The 20888-nt window shown below is 37.0% G+C and overlaps 1 protein-coding gene across 1 annotated transcript in view; it reads left to right on the top strand.

Moving 5' to 3' along the window:
* The window catches only part of LOC148817506 (leucine-rich repeat-containing protein 38-like), a 30436-nt gene extending 11588 nt beyond the window's left edge, over positions 1-18848 (top strand). The window contains exon 2 of the mRNA XM_088938489.1: positions 18601-18848. Within this exon, the coding sequence (XP_088794615.1) occupies positions 18601-18848 (248 nt within the window). The remainder of the gene's footprint in view (positions 1-18600) is intronic.
* The last annotated feature ends 2040 nt before the right edge of the window (positions 18849-20888 follow it).

Here is a 20888-nt window from a genome sequence, read left to right as displayed (position 1 = left end):
AAAGAAATTCAATATACAGCAATGTTAAGATGTTAGGGAGTTTGAAGACACGATAAAACCTTTGGCCCAGAATAAGTTGTTTTTCATCATTAACGGCAGATTATAAGCTTGGTCTAAAGCCTTGGACCATTTTTGCCAAAGGGTTTTCTGTCCGCTGCAAATCACCAGCCTAAATGATTCAAAAGGATAACTGGTGTAAATGTGATACATCACTGTCTCAAGTACTCTTAGGTTAAGGATGAACAAATGCCATTCATAATTTAACACAACACTGAATGGGATCAGAGTGACAAGACACAGCTGACCATTCAGGACCACTGTGCCGCAGTAATAAAACCTGTAGGTCTTGTGCACTGTAGCCAAGCCCTCCATGGCACTGTGTGTAAATTTGAGGCCTATCTCTGTGTGATAATGTATGTAAATGTTATACAGTAATATAGCATTTGATAGACAAGAAAAGCTAATACAATTTTTGAAAGTTTATCATGGTGAGCACAACGTTATTATGCTGAGCCAAGAATAAACCATGGTGCTCTCTAGTTAACAATCCTAAGAAACATCTTTTCCAGTGTACTAGAGAACAGTGAAAGGTAAAACCACAGGGAAGGTGCAAAATTGACCCTGCTTCAGAGTAAACCATCACAAGTGTGGACACAGTGGAGAAACACATCTCCTTTATATTTGTTTTACAGCTTATTTGTTCCACATCCTGTTATATATCCATTCAGATTTAACTAGTCACTAGTTAACTGGCTGTATGGGAATTCTGGCAACAAGTAGTTCTGAAAAGAGGTCTTAATGCCAACAAAGAGTGACTGAGTGGGTGATGTTTATCAGTATGGGACAGAGTGCAGACTCACTTTACAGAGCAGAAAACAAAGTGTGGAATGAATTGCTTTCCCTCTGCACTTTCCTGTAAGCTTTGATAATTTTGATAAGTTCTGTCAAAAGCTCTTTTTGTGCTGAAGTAGTTAGCTCATGTCAAGTAAGTTGCAAAGAAATGAGATACATATTCACATATAGCACCACAAGAATGGTAAATGTGTATACTTGACATCTCTGAAGTCTCCTTTATTTTGAACATTCCACATAATAAACTACACAAGCTTTCTTCCAAATTCTACCAGAAGGTTGACTATTACAAAGATATTTTTCTCTTCTAAGCTCAATATTGTTGATAACTATGCACTAGAATAAAACTAATGAATTACGAATATCCATTGTAAAGCCTTTTGAATTTGAAAGCTCATTATACAGGCAGTAGGTAAATTAAAATATTGACTCAAAGTGCAGATATGTACCGTTCAAGTATTTTACTCAGCAAAACCAGCTTCATTTCACAGACACAGCTACAAATAATGTAATGGCTTTCAAATCTCTGCTTGTGTACTGTACATCAATCCACATAACCCTGACTCAGAATATAAACTTCTACTGAAATGAATGCCCTCAATGACAAAGGGTTTTTATTCTCCTTAAGGCTTGTAAAAGGATGCTGTATTTAAGAGAAAGATGAATTGGTTTATTATGTTGCATGTGAGGGTTGCTTTGTTTTACTGGTGTATTCTGTGCCTTGAAAACAACCATATATTTTATGTGATCATGGTGACTACTCCTTACAATGTCAGGAAGAGTCATTAAAAAGTACTTTGTATTCAGTATACGGTCCTTTTTAAAATTATCCTTGGCAGTGTATTGCGCATTCTGGCAACAAGGTTACAGCTGTGGTTGGCTCTTTTAAAAAAAAGCACAAAGATGCGTTTTTCAAACGTGTGCTGCTTCAGCATGCCCCAAGGTGCTGCGTTTTTAACCGTTTCATCATTGACCACTCAACATAGCTTGCTCTGGAAGCCTGGGAGGCCAGCTGAGCTCATTGGCAGGCACGCCACACGGTTGTCCATGTGACTGGAATACCAGAGCAGGAAAGGAGAGTGAAGTCTGAGGTCAGTGCATTTCTGGCTTGTGGAAAAGCCCCCCTGGTCAGAATGAGTCATCCGAGCCCTCAGTGTCACACTGGTGCTTGTCATTTGTGCACAGGATCTGTTGGCAGTCAGTGTGGTGGAGTAACAGCAGACCCTGACACCTACAGCACAATCAGTCATGGAGAGAGAAGGGGCTCTTTTTGTCCCTAGCCCTGTCAATTTGAACAATTCTTCTGCATTGACTGGATTTTGTTCCATCGTACTGTAAATCTAATTGATATATATTTTTTGTCCCTTTCATTGACTTATTTTCTTGGTTATGGGCACCTAGTTTAGTTGTATTGCAAAATGTTTACTGAACATGACTCTTGGCAATGTTACAATTTCATTTTAATGAAAAGAATTAAACAAAGATTGAAAAGCCACTTGTTTTACACACAGAATACAAAATGGACTACGCCATTACTTCGGTGGTACATGTAGGCAATGAACCAGAAGCTGTCATTAAACCACCGTGTGGGGCGTTTGGGGCTAAAAGACAGGGAAATGGCTTGTAGAGGATAAAGTAGAGGTGTGATGCTCAGCCCCAGCTTTGAAAGAGCTTAATTTAGTTTTTTAGGCCTCCTTACGTTCCCAGAAACTAAAAAACTTGGATTTTGCATGTTATTATAATTCTGAAAAGTGAATGGCCTTTAGTAATAAGGGTGAAATGCCTTACTATAACCTTTGGTTATAATATGAGCAGGTGGGTCTTCAGAGAACAAGGGTCTGTTACTACTAACAGTATGAAAAGAGCATTGCTTTAAAGCAGGAATTCGGAAACTAGACATTTTTTCTGGTTTTGCTGCAATTCAACTCATCACAGGCTATATACAAGCAAAGAAAGGTCAATATAACTTGCTGAACTAGCATTAAGGTGGTGTTTGTAATGAGAATTTTGTCTCTGTACAATTTACTGCACAAAGAGAAATAGGTAGCCATGCTCCTGTCTCATTAGCTGCTAGAAAACCCTTAGCTAACAGCAGCAAGTGCTGAATTTAACTAGGATAGTACTATTCCCATGGCTTAACTGCTGTTCAGTAACTAATGAAGACACAGGTTTTCATGATCCAGGTGGCAAACCAATATATCAATCAATCTCCAGGGAGGATGTTACAGGCTGACAGCCCATCCGTCTCAACCTGTAATCCTAACTCTAATCTGTCAAGAGTCTGTTCCCTTGGTATAACATATCTCTGCTGTAACTACACTGGAGGTGTCATGACAGTGCCTTTCTCCCATAGTCATATCCTTTATCCCTTCATCTGATTAGTTTTCAGGGTACATTTTCCAACATTCTTATTAAGAAGCCTTTGCATTAAACCTGGGCAGCTTCAGGACCTAAGAGAGGTCAGATGATTAATGCCAATAATGAGCAGGGCTCCGTTCAGAAGGTACCTACTGTGACTAGCATCTGCTTTTCACCGATTACAGTTGGTTGTTTTCGTGATTATAATGCTTTTGAAACACGGTAAAGTCTGGACCTCATACAGATGTATCCCACCCCCACTGGGGACAATGATAAATGCATAGTTAATAATTATCACTTGAACACTGCAGAAATTAGCAATGAATTGTTTCAATGACATTTTGCCATGTCATTATGACATTAATAAGAATTGAAATGTTCTGTATTATTAACTGCAAAATAAATGTAATATGAAATTACTGTAGTATAGTTGTCAAACATTTAATTTTCCACACCACAGGATTTTAACAAAAAATCAAACAATTATTACATCAGCTTTCTATAATTGAAAATAATTATCTGCACATATGTTATGCGGTGTGGATCATTTTAAGGTCTACAGTACAAGCTCATATGATTCTCTGTCAAATATATGTAATGATAATTATTTTATTTCTAATTCAGAAAATTAAATAACTTTAACAATTATGCGTAAGATAAGTCATTTTACTGTAATTTTTTTACTTGCTCACCCTGGTAGATGGAAGCGATATTTAATGGTGTATAGATTATTTTCAAGTTGGTCACCCTAGCAGGCATTCAGTGACTTCTTAACCCACAGATGTTCCATCAAAGCAGGTATTGTGCAGAATTAGTGCCCAAGTGTCGTACCAGACTATTTATTCCATTTATGGTGCAACAGCTATCTACTATAGTCCCATTTCATTTCCTCTTATTTTCAAAACATTTTTAAACTGGTATACGTGTAATAACACAAGCAGCGACCAGTCATAGGGGACCTTGCATTAGGCTCATACCAAACAAAGGCAGAGAAACTGAGGTACTTTGGCATGTTTTATATATCTATAACTACAGGTTGGGTCACTATAAAGAAAGCTGGAATACTACAGTAAGAGAGAGTTTTAGAATTAGAATTTATAATTGTATTTTTATTGTTCAGTTTAGCTATTCTTCATCCTGTTCATGTATTGTAATATCTACATTGTTGTGTGTTGTGCAGAAGTTTAAACAAGTGTATATCTTGAGATATATATATATATTCATATGCAGCATACAGTAGGCACTCCCTGGAAATAACACATAGACAAGTGTTGGGCTTTGGATAGATGGGTGGATGCAAGTTATGTTTCGGAGACCACTATGCTTAAAGATGAGCCACATTCTGACACAAAATTCTCTTAGGGTATGATAACAGTAATGATTTAACTTAGATAAATTGGGGTAGATTTACTAGCGATACTAAAATCCATTTTTTAGGCTGCGTATGCCATGTTTCTGCTTTGTTGCTTGCGGCAAACAGTTTAGTTTACTTTCTGCTGTGATCACTTAAGATCTGAACATCTTAGTAGTAACTGATTATAAAGCATTGTCTCTTGAGTGACTGATGTGACAGCACAACTCATTGGACTATAGCTATAAGGATGGCAGTACTGTACATTGCTTGAATGAGAGAACAAAGCTAAAAAATATGTTAGTCTTTTTCTTGCCTTTATATTATTTTTACATATTCTTCACAGTAAAAAGGAGACTTTCTTTCAGTTCAGTGTACTGTATGCAATGAATTCTACAGAGTGGTGCTCAAACACAGCTCAATTCACAGTATGTGAATAACACTGCCTTATTTTAAAATCAATCATTTCTTTATCTGAAGGCATGAAAGCCCTTAACACTGTGCCTGTGAGCAGGTGGTAGAACAGTGCAGGAGATAAACTCCCATTAAATTTTGTTTAAAGCGTTCATCACCTTCTAAGCTTTATAAACTTCTCAGCTTTAAATTATCAATGTTTTTCTATTATTTCAATTCTTGGTGTTGCAAGTCCTGTTATACATATTCTGCATCATTCTTTGTTGTTTTTTTTCTAACGTGACAGCTAAAGGTCTTGCTAAATAGTTTCTTTAACCTCAATCACTTCTTATTGAAACTGAAGGAGAGGAAATTCCATGGGCAATATAGCACTGGAACATTTAAATGGGCAGAAGTGCAACTCTAATTACACTGCAGCAGCATGCTTTTCAGTAAATTTGAAAAGCCCTTTGGAAGTAATTTATTTGCCTGTGTAGTTAAACAGCAAATAACCAGGTTGGCCACATTTAGAAATCTATGACATGAGCGCAGCAGGGAACAGCATGTTGTAAATTACTCCTTAATATTCAAGTGTTTTGCCTTTTGGTTACTAAAAATGTGGCAAAGAAACTTGGAGCTTCAAAATGTTCTGAAGTTGCAATGTCTCAGTGTTACAATAGGAGCAAGTGTTACTGACATCAGCCAAGCCTTCTAAAGGTGGAGAATACGTCATAAAGTTAAGCCTCACCAGCAGTAGGTGGTCCAAGGCTTGTGTTAGTGCAGTTCATGTAATTTTCAGTCTGTTACTTACTCACTCCCTTGGCTAATGTACAGAAGGTGATTTTGCTGGGTGATATGTTAGTTAATTACCTCATTTTTCAAGTATTAGATAGTGATGCTGCACTAATCCCCGAGCCCAGTCTGTCCTCTGTTTGGAGTTCATGATACTGAGTGAATGAAGACATCAGCTGTTTCCTAATGTTCCAATCGACTCCTGTGGGACATTTCTGACATGACTTTCTGAGGTGTTACTGATAACACAGCCCTGTGATTTCTTTGTCCATTTTAATGTTGTTTTTCATCCAAATGACACCTTGTATAATAAATATAAATTAATATAGCAAGTTATATAGTATAAAGTAATATAGTAATATAGTAAGTTTAACAAAATATACTTATATTTCCTTTTTGTATTTTAGGATGTATCCTTGCATCCATTTTAAAATCAGCTTTAAAGAATTTTTTATTATAAGAATATTTCGACTTTTTTTTTCAGGCAAATAAAATGAAATCATTAAATGAAACGATGTACAGTACAGCATGAGTTATGTGTATACTTATGGGAAGGCTCAAAGATGAAACTAACGAGTGAGAGAGTGAAAGAGACTGAGATGTCACACATGAGCTGAGATGCATAAAAGGAAAGGTTATGTATTAGACTGCAAAAGCCAGAGTAAGATGTTTTTATACAGTATGAGGTGTGGTGAGGTAAGCCAGTGACTACTTCTCTGCCTACTTTCACAACTGTCTGTGAAGTAAAACAGTGGTCAAAACTAAAACAAAAGTCCCTTTAATGCAAAATAAACTAAATGGTTAGTGGAATTTGAGAATAAGCAAGAGGCAAGAAGTCAGAAGAGGCCCTTTTAATAGTGATTGTTATGCCTTCTGGTTTGTGTTTCACTTTTGGTTCAATTCATTCCTTTTGAGGATTTGAAAACATGGATCAGGTTCCTTTATAGTCTTCCCTGTTAAAGGGAAGGATCAGATTTTTTTTCAAGTAGAAGGTTAGCAATACTGCAGAATTTCAAAATCCAAACCTTACACTGAAATGATATAATACTGTACAACTGGTTTATGTAGCCAGTGGCCTGTGAAACCTCAGTAAATACCTTGTTAATCATTCTAATCTGTAATAGTAGGGATAGTCTCTAATCTGGGTCTGTTCTCTCTTGGAAAAAATCCAAGATTTTTTATTTTCAAATCAAAAGTTCAGTTTTAGATTGTAGATTTCTCTCTTAGGATTGGATTGACAGCTGCAGTTCCTGAAACATAAGTGTGTGAAAAGCTCAGCAAAAGCCCAGAAATAAGACTTCTACAATCTTTTCTCCCAACACATGGTTTAATTTTTACACCGAAAATACCAAAGTTTGGGACATTTAGTTACAGTATGAGTGCATCAATTATATTTGAGTAGAAGATGGATCCTACTTAAAGGACCTTACTCCCATAATTCACTTTAAATATTGTCATCTGTAGCAGGGGAAGATGAACAGGGATTGTGTCAGTCCATTTAGTCGAGAAAACTTTTAAGTCATCACCAGTGCTATCTTTGTTATTTCCTTGATTTTTTATTCACTGTGCTGAATAAATAATGATATCCCTTAAACAGACACTAAGCTCAAAGTAAGTATTATCTCTCATATTTTTAGTATTTTCGGTATGCAATTTATTTTAATTGAGCTTTAATCCCCCATCCACCATTCATTGAATATCCCTACACAGCTTAATATCATCCTAGCTGTACTGTAGAATTTATCACATCCCATAGCGTTATCTACTGTGCATTCTGTTCAAGATGGGTTATGCTTGAAACTGAGAATGTCTTGAATTCAAATTACATTTCCGTCTGTTTTCTCTTATGTCCCATGTATTTTATAATAAAGAATTTCCTGATGGTATTGTTTAGTTAACTTGTTAGCGAGGTTCAGATTGCAGATAAGGTGTAGGCAAAAGGCATTTTAGTGATTTAAGGTTAAAATTAATATGACTTCCTATGCTGCTTGGCTGTTGGAGGGCTGCAAAATTGATGATGCTGTTTATTGGGACATTTTGTGTTGGGTTTGTGTATTGATTTCCATTTAGTTCATTTAAGCATCCAAAATCTATTTGCAGAAAACCAATTCCCATTAACTGTAATTAATACATCTGGTTTTCTTGTTATGTGGACCATGTGTGGGATTAACATGGTTATTTTAGGACCAACAGTGAAACACAAATTAGAAGACACAAGTGCTAAGGGGAAATGCATTCAAAATAGAGAAAATGGGACTTTTATACTGTACACATATTGATGTGTACATTTGGAACAAGCAACTCAGTCGTGTTGCTGATACTTTGGCTACTTTCAAGAGACAGCTGGATGAGATCCTCAGATCAATTAGCAAATAACCAAAATGGAAAGACAGGACAAATAGAGCCCTGTCATTTGTAACCATTATCATGTTCTTTTATTCCTTGTACGTGATAAATTATAGTCAGGCCTTGTGAAAAAGAGCCGAAGGGATTCTCAAATGAGAAAAAAGTCATAATTTTACACCTCATTGAGTGCATCCTTGAGTCTGTAGGCAGCAATCTGAGCAGACACGAGGTCTGTGGGCAGACTGGTGTCTCTAATGAAAGCAAAGGACAGGGGAAGCCATTTCTCATTGTCTGTGAAAGACAGAGTGATACCCTTCCCTCAGCTTTGTTGCTGAGGTGGTTCTCAAGGACAATTTTATTATGATTAGAAAACCAGGCTCAAGCATCTTGTTTCTCTCAAGTTAGATCCTATATATGATCAATTGGCAGGAAATAACAGTAGTATGAACACAGAATTAGTTATTTACTGTCATCAGATTCATTGGACTATTGCTCCTTACTGTTTGTACTTACTCTCAGAAAATTAACTGGGCATTTTTTTCCTCTAAAGAGAAAGTTCTAGCTCAAACTTACATTTTTTCATTACTTGCTTTATAAATTTTTGGCATATTTTGTGTTTTGTTGCTTTCCCTTATGGCTGTATTTTTAGATGTGCGCCATGCTGTTTTTTTCTTTATAAAACCAATGGAAAAAAAGGTGGTGCTCTAGATCAGGAAGCTGCAAAATTTGGGACCATGACAGAAAAAAGCAAGTCACTCTTAGGAGTGGAAGGTCCAAATTGTTCTCCCATTCAGTTCCAAACTTTAACATTTCTATATTAATTTATACATTTTAAAATTAAGATGAAGGATTACAATTTATAATGAATGCATGAAATATTAAAACTGTAAATATATCGTTATTCATGCATATAAGAAAAAGGTCTAAAATCATTTTGAAATAAAAAAATAATGTCCCAAGATGGATCTTTTCTCCAGGAAGGCAAAGGGTATCTGTATTTATGAATATAAATAGAACACATTAATCATAATGTAAAAAGTACCATTTTCAAAGCCGTCCGAGTACAGTACACTCCAACATCTAGAAAGAGTTTTTTTTTTGTTTTTACTTGGTTTTATAAATTTTTTTTACCCAGTGCAGATAATTGCTTAGATCATCAGTGTCCCCACGCCTTGTTTTAAAAATATCTATCCCCATTCCCAGGACAAAGGGAAGCAAGTGCTGTATCTTTTGGCATTTTTGTCCTTTTTAATAGAACAAAAAAGACCAAAGTGTAATTTGCCTTTATTTGCTTTTGGAATATAAAACAATGTTTGGATATTAATCCCAGCGTTTCAAAAGCATTACATAAATGAAGACTTTTTTAACTATGAGTGTTTCTGGTACACGTGCAATTGTTTTTATTATTGTTAAGCTTCTTATTTTGAAATTCTAAATGTGGCAATCCAGAATTGTCAGTATGGAAATGCCCTCCATGCCTTGAATATCCACTCATGGGGTTTTCATGATGATAACAAACATCTTTGCCGGGAAGGAAACATCATATTCAGCACTGTTGACTCATGCCCAGCAACAGAACTACAGTACCTGACTGCCTTCAAGTACCATATGCTGATGATGACAATGCTCTTAGATGTTTGGAATTCCAAACATACTCCAAAAAAGCCTACTCAAAAATGAATGCTCAACTGAAAGGCTGTTGTTGGGGGAATTTACAGTGCAGTGAAACTTGTCATTCCTGAGGGCTTGATTTGTTGTTGTAAAACCTTGAGAGAAGTGCAGTGTGCAGTCAGTCATTTTTTAGATGGACAGGGCAGTTTTGCACTGGGAGACAGAATGGAAGGGTCTCCTGGAATCATTTTCCCCAAAACGTCGTCCCCAGCCCTTCACTTCTGCCCATGCAGCCTGCCTACAGCCATGAATCACAGACACAAATACTCATAACAGGGTTGGGTTGCAAATTATATGTGCAGTGCAAGAGGTGACACCCAAGGAATGGACTTAATTGTTTACTATTCAAACTGAAATCTTTCTGGTGTCAGAGATCATATTGAACTGTTCCTTGGTATTATGTGTGAAGTCCTATTCTAGATGAACCTATTTTAATGTGTTTTTAGTGGGTTGGAGCACCTGTAACATGGTACTTCTGAAGAGTATTCTGGATCTGCAAATGTAAAAAACTGGTTTATCTGAAAATGCAAGCTTATTTTTAAAATATATGAAGAGTATCTCACATATTGTGCGGAAATATCTAAATTTTAATTTCTGTTTTTTAGCATGTACACTAACTTCAGGTCTGAGGTTGTGAATTATATTTTTCTTGCAGAGAGTTCTACTCTGTGCAGTAGGGCCAGTATTCTTACTCTCATTGATCTAAATGTATTAACATTATGTAAAAGATTATTTCTCACTTTCAATAAAATATTATGATGATGAATTTATTATTGTTACCCAATAAATTGTATCTGTATTTATTCACATATTTATACGCACCCAGTGTCCACATATAGTACTTTTATTACTAAATAAAATTTTAGTAATTTACAGATGTCTTGAAGAATAGAATGGAAAGCATTAAACTAATAATTTTCATTTGGGAAGTATGAAACACATGTTTGCATACTAACTTTTGTTAGCATGCTCTTGAAATGTACTTTATATGTTAAATTAGCCGCATGTTTAAATAAGGAGGTATTGTTTGGTGTTGATGTTCTACAAGGAGGTTGTTATTGTAGTCGGTGTGTCTGTAGAGTGCTTGTCCTGCTGTTGCTCTAGCTGTCCCACTATGGGACATATGATCAATTGACTTGACACAAGGGAGGGAGCTTGCAAGCCCACTGTTTTCCCAAAGAGTGAGCAAACAGTCTGGTAGGCCAGGGCTCTGATTGTTGTTGAGCCCTCCTGAGACAGAGTTTGAATCCAGTGTTCCACTGCCCTTCAAAGGACTTGAGCCCACTGGATTTCTTTAACATACAGCAATGACACAAAACCCCTCAAGCTCACATAAAAATTCTGAAGAGACACACAGAGGGCTGATAAAAGGATTTACACTAGGTGTTGTGGATGTTTGAAACCATGAAACTGTCCCGGCTGAAGCTGCTTTTCCTGAGATACTTAAAAGAAAACAGCTGGATGAGACCCTGAAATCGATAAATTACTACAATACACAAACAACAAGAAGGGTTGTATCTCCCTCTTTCATTCTGACTTTCTTTTCTTGTGTCCTGTGTGTGACTGCCTGGGAAGACTGTTGGCTCTATGGGATAGCTGGAAGCAGATGTCAGGAAGTCAATTGGTAGATTAGGAGGATTCTTATGCGGAACCGTGAATCCCGCAGAATGCGGAGTAGTATAGGGACAATCCAAAAGACGTAATCCAGGGGCTTGGTCGATACGGGAGGCAATGAGTTCGGTAACAAGGGAAATCCAAAAGACAATCCAAAAACGAAATCCAAAAGGTGTGGTCAAAAAGGCAGGAGCAAAGATTTGGTACCAGGAGATGAATTAAAAGGCTTAGAAACGCACACAAGAGAATACTACAGGAGGCTTCTCAATAGCGAGCAAGGGTTGGTGTGTGAGGGAACTTTAAATATTGAAGGTAAAGGGACGTGGTTGGATAATTGGTCCGAGAGTGAGAATTTGTGGAATCTGGTGCATGTGGGAATGTGACGTGTTCAATTAGGAATGGGAGTGTGAAACAGTGGGTTTGGGAATGCAACAGAGTTTGCGAGGGAGAGTGTGGGACGTGACAGCAGAACTGGAAGTTATTGCGCTGTTTTTTTTTTTTTTGAGCTGTTTAATATATTGACACGACATATACATGCACCACCTGGATAGAAACCTGGTATTGTTTGCAGAACTCTCAAACAGTACAGTGTGGACATGTTTAATTAGGTTACACTAGATTTCCAGTTGACCTTCTGAATGATAATGTTTAACAGGTGGTCAGACATGCCCAAACAGTAAAGAACAATAAATCACCAGTATAAATCTTGGCAGTAAATAAAGATAGATCTGAGCTGGTGTATGAGGTAACCCCTGGCAGACAATGGCAACCCTTCTTGGTCTCAGGATAACGTGCTTATTTGTTGCTTGCACAGCAATCATTTGGCAGCTCCTTGTCATCCTTTCGGTGTCACGCAGCAATGTTTGTTGTCTGTTTTGCTGGGTCAGGTTCTGTTTTGCTTGGTATTTCATCTTTAAAACAACGATCCACAAAAACATGAAGAGTTTTTCTAGGAGATTTTAAGCTATACCTATAGCAAGTAACTTAACACTGCAGCGAAAGAACAGGTGCTTGAGCTTTTGGCAGTGTCCCCAGGTGGAGGTTTTCATTGGGCCAGGCCAGCTGTCTAACAGGCTATGATTGAACCACACAGGGCCACAAAATTTCGAACACACTTCTTGTACACACTTCCCTTCCAATGCATGTCACTTCAAAGTCTGCTGTGGGTAAAATGAAAGTCGAGAATGTGTTTGTTCATTGTGTGGTTGTGCAGCGGAATTCATACAGAATGACCTCCTTCCTGGAACACTAAAAGAGAGAGTTTAGTGACATCCACAGACCTAAAAGTCAGGTATTAATGATGATGCCCTCTCCTAGACAGTGACAGAGATTAAGTGGAGCATTTCTAGACAATAATCCAAAAATGCACTTCGACAATGCAATAGCCAGTTAAATATGCCCTGCGTCTGAGATCTCCCTGGCTCGCAGTCTTCAGATTAACCCAGCCCAGAGAACTGTAATCGTGGCTCATGACAGCCACAGTGATATCTGTTTTTGCACATGCTGAGCTGATCTAGTTGACAATATTTGATCAATTATTTGCTTAATTTTTACAAAATAACATTTGCCGGGTCTCCACTTATTGATTATTTAAATCTCCCTTTTAACCCTGCAGGACCATGGTCCTTCTGGGAATTTTGGTTCTGGGTAATAAGACTCACTCTGCTCTCTTTGTAAAAGCTTATCAGAGAGTGAGACACTCTGACCTCATTTATAAAACAGAGAAACCATTTGCAAAAAATTGTGATGATGTTAATAAGGAAAATGAAACGTTTTATTTGCTGTTCAGAAGAGCTGTTCTAAAGAGCTGCACCAACATTAAAGTAGTCCCACACATAAGCCCATGAGCTTGTTTTGCATGTGGTAGCATTCAACCCCCACAAATAAGACCATGTCTAAATGCAGAAACACATAAGAGCATTTATCATTAATCATTTATCATTATCATTTCTGAAATTTACTTTCTCTCCCCACATCCTATTATCTGTGATTTGGCATGTGTCTTTTTATTTATAGGAACAGGAGTATGTCTTGTATTATAAATTATCCTGAAAGCCTGAGAAGAGTATTTTTTTTCATAAATCAAAACCAATCGAGGCCAAAACTGACCCTGCTGTCTGAAAAATATATAAAGTATGAATAGAAGTAGGGAAAACAAAATTGCACTGTCATTAAAAGCTAAAAGAAAGAAGCAATACAGGCCAAATAAGTATCTTATTGCACGGAGATATGGAATGTTTTGTGAACCTTTTGAAAGGATTCATATAGAGAGCAAACTACGTTCAGCTGAATATATTTAGTCTCTGTTTTTGCATTTTGTTGCCACAATTTTTTTTTTATCCTCTCAGCTCCGTGTTCTTAAATTTGTCCAGCTGGGCCACCTGCTGCATGCTGAATGTCTCTTCTAAATGGGAAACATACGCAATGTTGACAACAGAGAAACAGAGACACTCCGCCATTTCCGGGAGCATAAATTATATAGAATTATTGATGTCTGTAATCCAGGCTGTTTAGCAGCTATACCTACTGATCCTTGTAAGTGTTCATGCACTGCATTTTTTGCAAGTTGAGTTTTGCAACTCTTCTAAATCATTAACTTGAATTTTTGCCCTCTAAGTGCATTGCCCTGTGTTAGTGTACAGAACAACAGCTATTTAAGCTGCTGCCTCATTTGAACTCCCAAATCCCTCACCCAAGCTCTCATCATATCCCTCACATGAAGAAGAAGTAAAAATCTCAGATATTTCATAGCCAAGCAATGGAGAGTCACAGTTTCTTCTCCTATTTTTCTGTAGCTTTAATTGCTTGCCCATGTGTTGTGTTTCTTTTTGGTACACCTATAGGGTTACTTTAATAAAATAATAAGAATTGGTGTTAATAATATAAGGCTACTGGTTCAGATGTGTTTTAATGGGGCCAAGTTATGAATGCATTGCAAGATGTATCCATTTATCTTTTACGTTTTTGCATCCTTGGCACCTTTAACAACCTATATTTCTAAAATCAGAAATAAGCTTTATAAGGAAGAAATTTTACAGGATTGTCCAAAATGTAATATTTATATATTTGGAGGGAAGATCATACAACCTGCTTCCAAGTGGGTACAGATATATTAAAAACAAGTACTGTTGTGCACGCTAAACTTGAAAGTTTGAATGCATACTCTAACGTTCTTTTGAAAATCATCATCAACAGGAACATCTGTGAAATATAGTTCAGTCTTTTCACCTATTGCATACTGTATTAATAGAACATAGTACTGTATATATTTGGACATGTTTCAAATAGTGTAATGGAAATTCTTCTTTAAATTACTTCTCAAACCAGTAGTGCAGGAGACACTGTTGTCGTCTGTCTCACTTTTGTTGTTGCCTTTGCTGCTTAACTTCCACTGTCACAGTTTTCAAAGTCAGTTGTGAAATCTGAAACCACACTGACAGTGGACTCGCATAGTAGCGTTTCATCCGATAAAAGGTTCAGAAACAAGAAGGAATGGAGAAGCCAGACATGGGCAGCTATTTCAAAATCAATAGAGTGACATGTCATTACTAAAAGCACTACCTGCCTCCTTCTGACCTCCTCCTGCTGTGCTGTATACAAAACTTTCCACTTATTCTATAAATTCATTACATTCGCCTACTGTGGCTTACGTGTTCTTTTTTTCCCTCATATAATACAATATTTTGTCCGCTTTAAAGGAGATGCTGATCAATGTTTGCTTTTCATTAAAAAAGGCAAGTTTAAGTATAAAACCAGAATTCTTGTAGAATTCTCACTGGAAAAGTAGTTTTCAGTGTGAAACTGAACAACAGTTTTGCTATTGTGCTTTTCAAAGTACTCACCCTGCATAGTGCCCACATTTCATTAATTTCTATGACACTTTTATTAACTTTTAATATATTATCATTATTGAGTATATCAAAAAGAGCCTCTCGTTGATATGGAATGGAGGTAGCAAAATATTTCACAGGCTGTTAATTAAAGGAGACATTTTAACATACATCAATTGACTTGTCATTACGGACACTCTAATAAAGATATACTGCTAAAATAAACAATATAAGATAATTTATCATGGCCATACCTTGTAAAATAGAAAGTTAGGTTTACTGTTGGTCTCAGAAAAAAGTAATTCCATTTAGAAATCTGGAAAGGACAAAAAGGGAAGTAGTTTATCAAATTAATGGTTTCTATATCCTTTCAAGGGTAATGATACAAAATATAGTTTGAAATAAAGCCAGAAATTAAATTACCTTGAAAAAAATACCCTTAATATGATAAGGTCAGACGTGATATAAATGATCCCAGGAAGTCACAAATGATGTGTCCAAGCTGCTGTTGATTTAGACAAGAACAGGAAATTAACAATAATTCAATCTGTTGTTTCCATACTTAAACTTAATTTTTTCATTTACAAACATTTAAATAGCACTTTCACCCAAAGCAACTTATAGGTGCACCGATTTATTCCAGTGGGTATTTTACTAAAGCAATTGACGTGAAGTACTCAGGGGTACAACAGCAGCATTTCATCTGGGATTTAAACCTACAGCCTTCCAGTGGTAAATCCAGAAACCTTATCACTGCTCCAGACTGCTGATCATTTGTGTGTTTCTGTTCAAGTCTCAGTTACGTACTGTACAGTAAGGGAGACTATGTCACAGATGTCAGAAGGGCATGCTGTGGAATGACTAGGAGAGCAGATGAGACCCTATGCGTAGCGGCACAAGGGGCAACAGGGAGGTTAGCCCAGGCTCAGGGGGTCGGACGATGTCGGTATAGAAACCTGTGCCCTCAGGCCACGGACATGGGACGACCTGGTAATAGGTGGGTCTCAGGACATCCGTACGCTCAATGCTGAGCCAGGAGCAGACCAGACACAGGACGTAAATAGGCAACACAACAAAACACACTGGAAAGACATGAATAATCACAGGGAACTAGGGACAGGAAGAGCAGGTACACCTCTAAGTGTAGAGGCCGTGACACTCTACAAAGGTCATGGCTTAGCCAACAGGAAGTAAAAGTGGAGACAAACATTTTTTTAATTTTGTTCATAATGGATGCTTACTAAAATGTAAGCGACCTAAGTTTGCCATGATCATTAGTTTCAGTTCACCTGGATATCAATTTTCATATCAACAGTAACAGTACAAGCCTTTAACTTCTGAGTGTGGGTGGGCATTTAAGGCAATATTGACAGACAAATGTTGGGCTACACTACACATTGTATGGGCAAGCACGATATTTGGGAACTGAGTCAGAGAGTGTTGTATCAATGTTATCCACAAAAACTAGAGAATAAGTACATAGCCTCCTCACCAATTGGACAATCATCATTTATTCCTCCTTTGTACAGTAGATATGGAATTAAAAAATAGTCCTTCTACAGTATCTTAGTGCTGAAAATACTCATTTTTTTATTTTCAATGAATTGATTTATCAAACTAATTAAATAAATTATATTAAATTAATGTTAATTAAATAAAAACATGACAGCTAGCACCATGTAGAATCAGCCTCTTGTTACATGCATACAATATGCCATTATTGACATTTCTTTAAGATTATAGCAATATTGAACTAAGTTTATTTAAATACAAATATACAAATAAGTAGGTACTATATGTGATCTGCAACCCCACTCAAAATGACAAAGTATTGTAGTATTGCAGCATCTTCATATTACATTACGGTGCTGTTGTGTTACTTTGTCACACTAATTCAGGGCAAATACTAATGATTTGGTTAATATGCAGAACATACAACCATTCATCATGTTGCAGTGCTGTAGTGCATCTTGGTCACATTAATTCAAGACAACAATTAATGATTTATTTTATGTACAGAAAATGCACAGCAAATTGTAAACAGTTATTTTTCAGAAATAAGCATCCATTTAATACTCCTCACATTGCAATTGAAGAGCTAAAAATAGTCAAGCCAATGAAATAATGTTAGGGGTTATATATATATAAATCTAACTTAATCTACAGTATATTAGCACATTAAAAAATATCAACCTAATTAAGACTGTGCAAACATAACGTTTTCAATTTGCCTTAAATGTTTTGTTCATTTTAAAAATTCATAGTCTTTAAGTGGTCTCTGAAATACATAAATCTTTATTTTCTCAAATTAATTGCCATTTCTTTTTACATTTTTGCTGTCACGTTTTTTGTTTAGCTCTCTTTCACTCCAAATATTTTCTGTCTGCTTGTTGCAAAGGAGCATGCTGCAACTGCATTGCTTATATTATCCTGTTTGAGCTTCTGATTGCCAGGTGTCAAGAAAAGGATCCCTTAGTAGAGAAGGGCAGTATGCACCTTGACTTGTCTTGCTTTTCATGATTTGTAGTACAGGGTGGCACAGTGGTGCAGTGGAAAGCATTGCTGCCTCACAGCCTGGGGGCCCTGAGTTCAGTTCCTGGGGTGCTATGGGTGTGGAGTTTGTATGTTCTTTGTTTGGGATTCCTTCAGGTTCTTCAGTTTCCTCCAAAAGTCCAAAATTTACTGGTAGGTTAATTAGGTTCTGGAAAAAAAATGTCTCTGGTGTGTACATGTGTGGTGTCTATGTGTGTCCTGCAAATGACTGGTGTCCTGTCCAGGGTGTATCCTGCCTTGTGCCCGTTGCTTGCTGGGATAGGCTTTAGCTTCCCCCCAATCCTCTATTGGATAAAGTGATTATATCGTATATTGGATGGATTGATTTACACTGTGTCAAACCTCAGAAAATTTAGTAGATGAGCATTCTAATTTAAATGCATGGCATCTTCTACCCTCAAACCAAGATATTTTAAGCCGTGTGTTCAATAATTTTCATGCTGACAAAAGTGCACTTCCCTTTTCTATACAGTATAAGATTTCTGTGCCAAAGTGAAAGTGGATTGTGAAGCCACAATTTAATTAATGCCATGATCAAGACTTTAGAGTATCTGGGAGTCATTGCAGTTACTGGAGTTAATGACTGAAGACATGGAATGATAATGAACATTACAAAATTATTTGTGTAAAACAAAGACAACTATCTTGGTGAGAGACATGCAACAGGAGGGATCTCTTGACCCTCACTTTTAATTAACTGCTGTATATCTGTCAATCCCACACAGAATTACTCACTCAGACAAAGATCTAGGTTTTACATAAGCCATCCAACAGCTTTAAAGCTGAGCCCAGGGAGTGTCCGTTAAAGAGTCCATGTCTAACCCTCTTCTTTCCCTGCAGGAGTGGATGGCATGGAGTGCTCCCTCCCTGTGGATGGGCGCAGAGTGGCACTGAGCCAGCTCTCGGTGGACAGTTTCCGCGAATGCCAGCTGACCCTGACCCTCACCGACTATCTCATCATCATCTTCTCGGGCATCTCCGTCTCGGTGGCTGCCATCCTTGCCAGCTTCTTCCTGGCCTCCACTGTGCACTGCTTCCAGCGCTGGAGCAAAGCGAACAAGAGCGATGAAGAGGACAGCGATGACTAAAAGAGGCAGAGGGGCTGTGGGCAAAGCTCCCTTTGACAGCCTTGTTCTTCACAAAATAGGGATGAGAAGTGAGCTCCAAGGCTCCAGGTGATATCCGCCATGTCGGACCTGGTTGGTCTGAGAAATGAGAAGGGTAGTGCTGTAATTAATGAAGTAGTTTGAGCTATTAGTGCATTTGCTATTATACAACATTGACCAGGATCACACTAGAAGCAATTGGTGGGTAACATCAGATAGAATTAAAGATAGAATTATCTTTTTTATTCAGCATAATGGCTGGTGTTCCATAGCATCATTCCACCTGTGCAAAATGGTGTTTGTACTTTGACGTATGCTTCCGATCTTGTGCAAAAATGCTGGTGTTTGTTTTCACTAGAGGCAAACTGGATGCATGCTGGATAATAGAAGAACTGGTTGGTGGTTCACAGTTTGTCCACAGGGAACAAATCAGGCCCACATGTACTAGCCGTTAAATACTTCTCATAATTAACAATGATACTTTTTGACAAAGACTCATTAACAACATAAAAACAACAACAGATGGAACAAACAAAATTTAGTTTGCTGAAAACGATGAAAATAAGGAACCCTGTACATGAATATACATTTTTTCAATCTGAGGCATGCATGCTCATTAGTACGAATATACTGTACATTCGTTATCACTTATTCTTAAACAGCTAAACAGGAAAAGTATTTTATGCTGAGTGTATGTCTATGTTAAGCAGCAGTAATGTCATGAGTATTGTTCAGAAGAGGCCCAGTTTCAAGGGAAAGTGCAATATCATGACTACCAGAAAATACCCGTGGGAAGTGTAATTACATGGGATATGGCTCTGTGAAACACAGACAACAGCTAAAACTGCCCCTTACTGGTTCCTTTTATTTTCCGTATAAAATAAAATTAACGTGAAAAACGCAAAAAAGGATAATTAAAATAAATGAACCTGCCATTATTTGATTAGATTTCATATCAAAAGGATATAATCTGTTTATTATATTTTTATGGTGAAAAATAGACGTGGAAATTATTACTCATTACTGGAGAAAACAACCTTAGTTCAGTGTAGAGCTTAAATAGATTAAAATGTTTTAAATTACAATCAAGCTTCAGCCAGTTGCTGTGACATCTCATGAATTGCACTTTATAGGTGAAAATGGTAGCATTTTATACTGGTTCATGTTCCGTTTAAAGAAATGTGATTGTCAGAGACTGCCAAAGATTAATTCAAAGTTTAAGGATAAAGTGAAAGTTTAGTGATTTCTGCTGTACATTAAAATATTATTAATTCCAGTGAAGTTACATATTACCTACATAGGATTTCTAAGTGAACTGCTTCTGAATTCATTTGAACTAATCAAAGCTGTGGAGTTAATACTAACTCTTAATAAAGTGTTAATGATCTGCGTAAGTTTGTAACATGCTGGGGTTTTAATCAAATTGGAGTTTGTAATGCTTAATTAGTAGGAGGTGCTATTGAATAAGTGACCTATTTTAAAGTGCTGATAAAGCATAGATATGGACTCATTTCTTACATTGCTGCAAAGGTTAATAATGGACCAAAAAGCATAGTCATGTATCTGTTTGTTGGCTTTTTCATCGCTGTGGCCAAAAGAGGTTTTAATTCTCTTTTGTAAGTAATTTCAGTGTGTTGTTTCTCTCACTCTTTTACTATTTGAAAGATTTAACATAGCAAATCCATTAATTCATTCAATATATCCATTGACTTGTATTGTAGCTGAAGATATTATTTGTTCTGAAAAAAAAAAACAAGCTTTGAATTCATGCTCTCCACTTTCCAGGATGTGTTATTGTAAAGGAGTCATTCTGATTTCCAAGAAATACATCAGTCTCGCTTTAGTCTAGGGGTTGCTAAACTGAATTATTTCTTATCTGTGTTGATTTTGTGATCTTCTCCCTGAGGTTGAATTATTGTGATGTTGGGCTCGAGGCCTTTTTGAGCAATTGTGTAACCACATCTATGCTCTCCACCTGACTGAAAATACTGAATTGCTGGTATTTTCAAAGAGTTGATGTCA

The sequence above is a fragment of the Atractosteus spatula genome, chromosome 20 (genome assembly GCF_055471065.1).
Source record: "Atractosteus spatula isolate fAtrSpa1 chromosome 20, fAtrSpa1.hap1, whole genome shotgun sequence".
Classification (NCBI taxonomy): Eukaryota; Metazoa; Chordata; class Actinopteri; order Semionotiformes; family Lepisosteidae; genus Atractosteus; species Atractosteus spatula.
The sequence above is the reverse complement of the archived record's forward strand: the minus strand, read 5'-3'. Positions and strand labels throughout refer to the sequence as shown.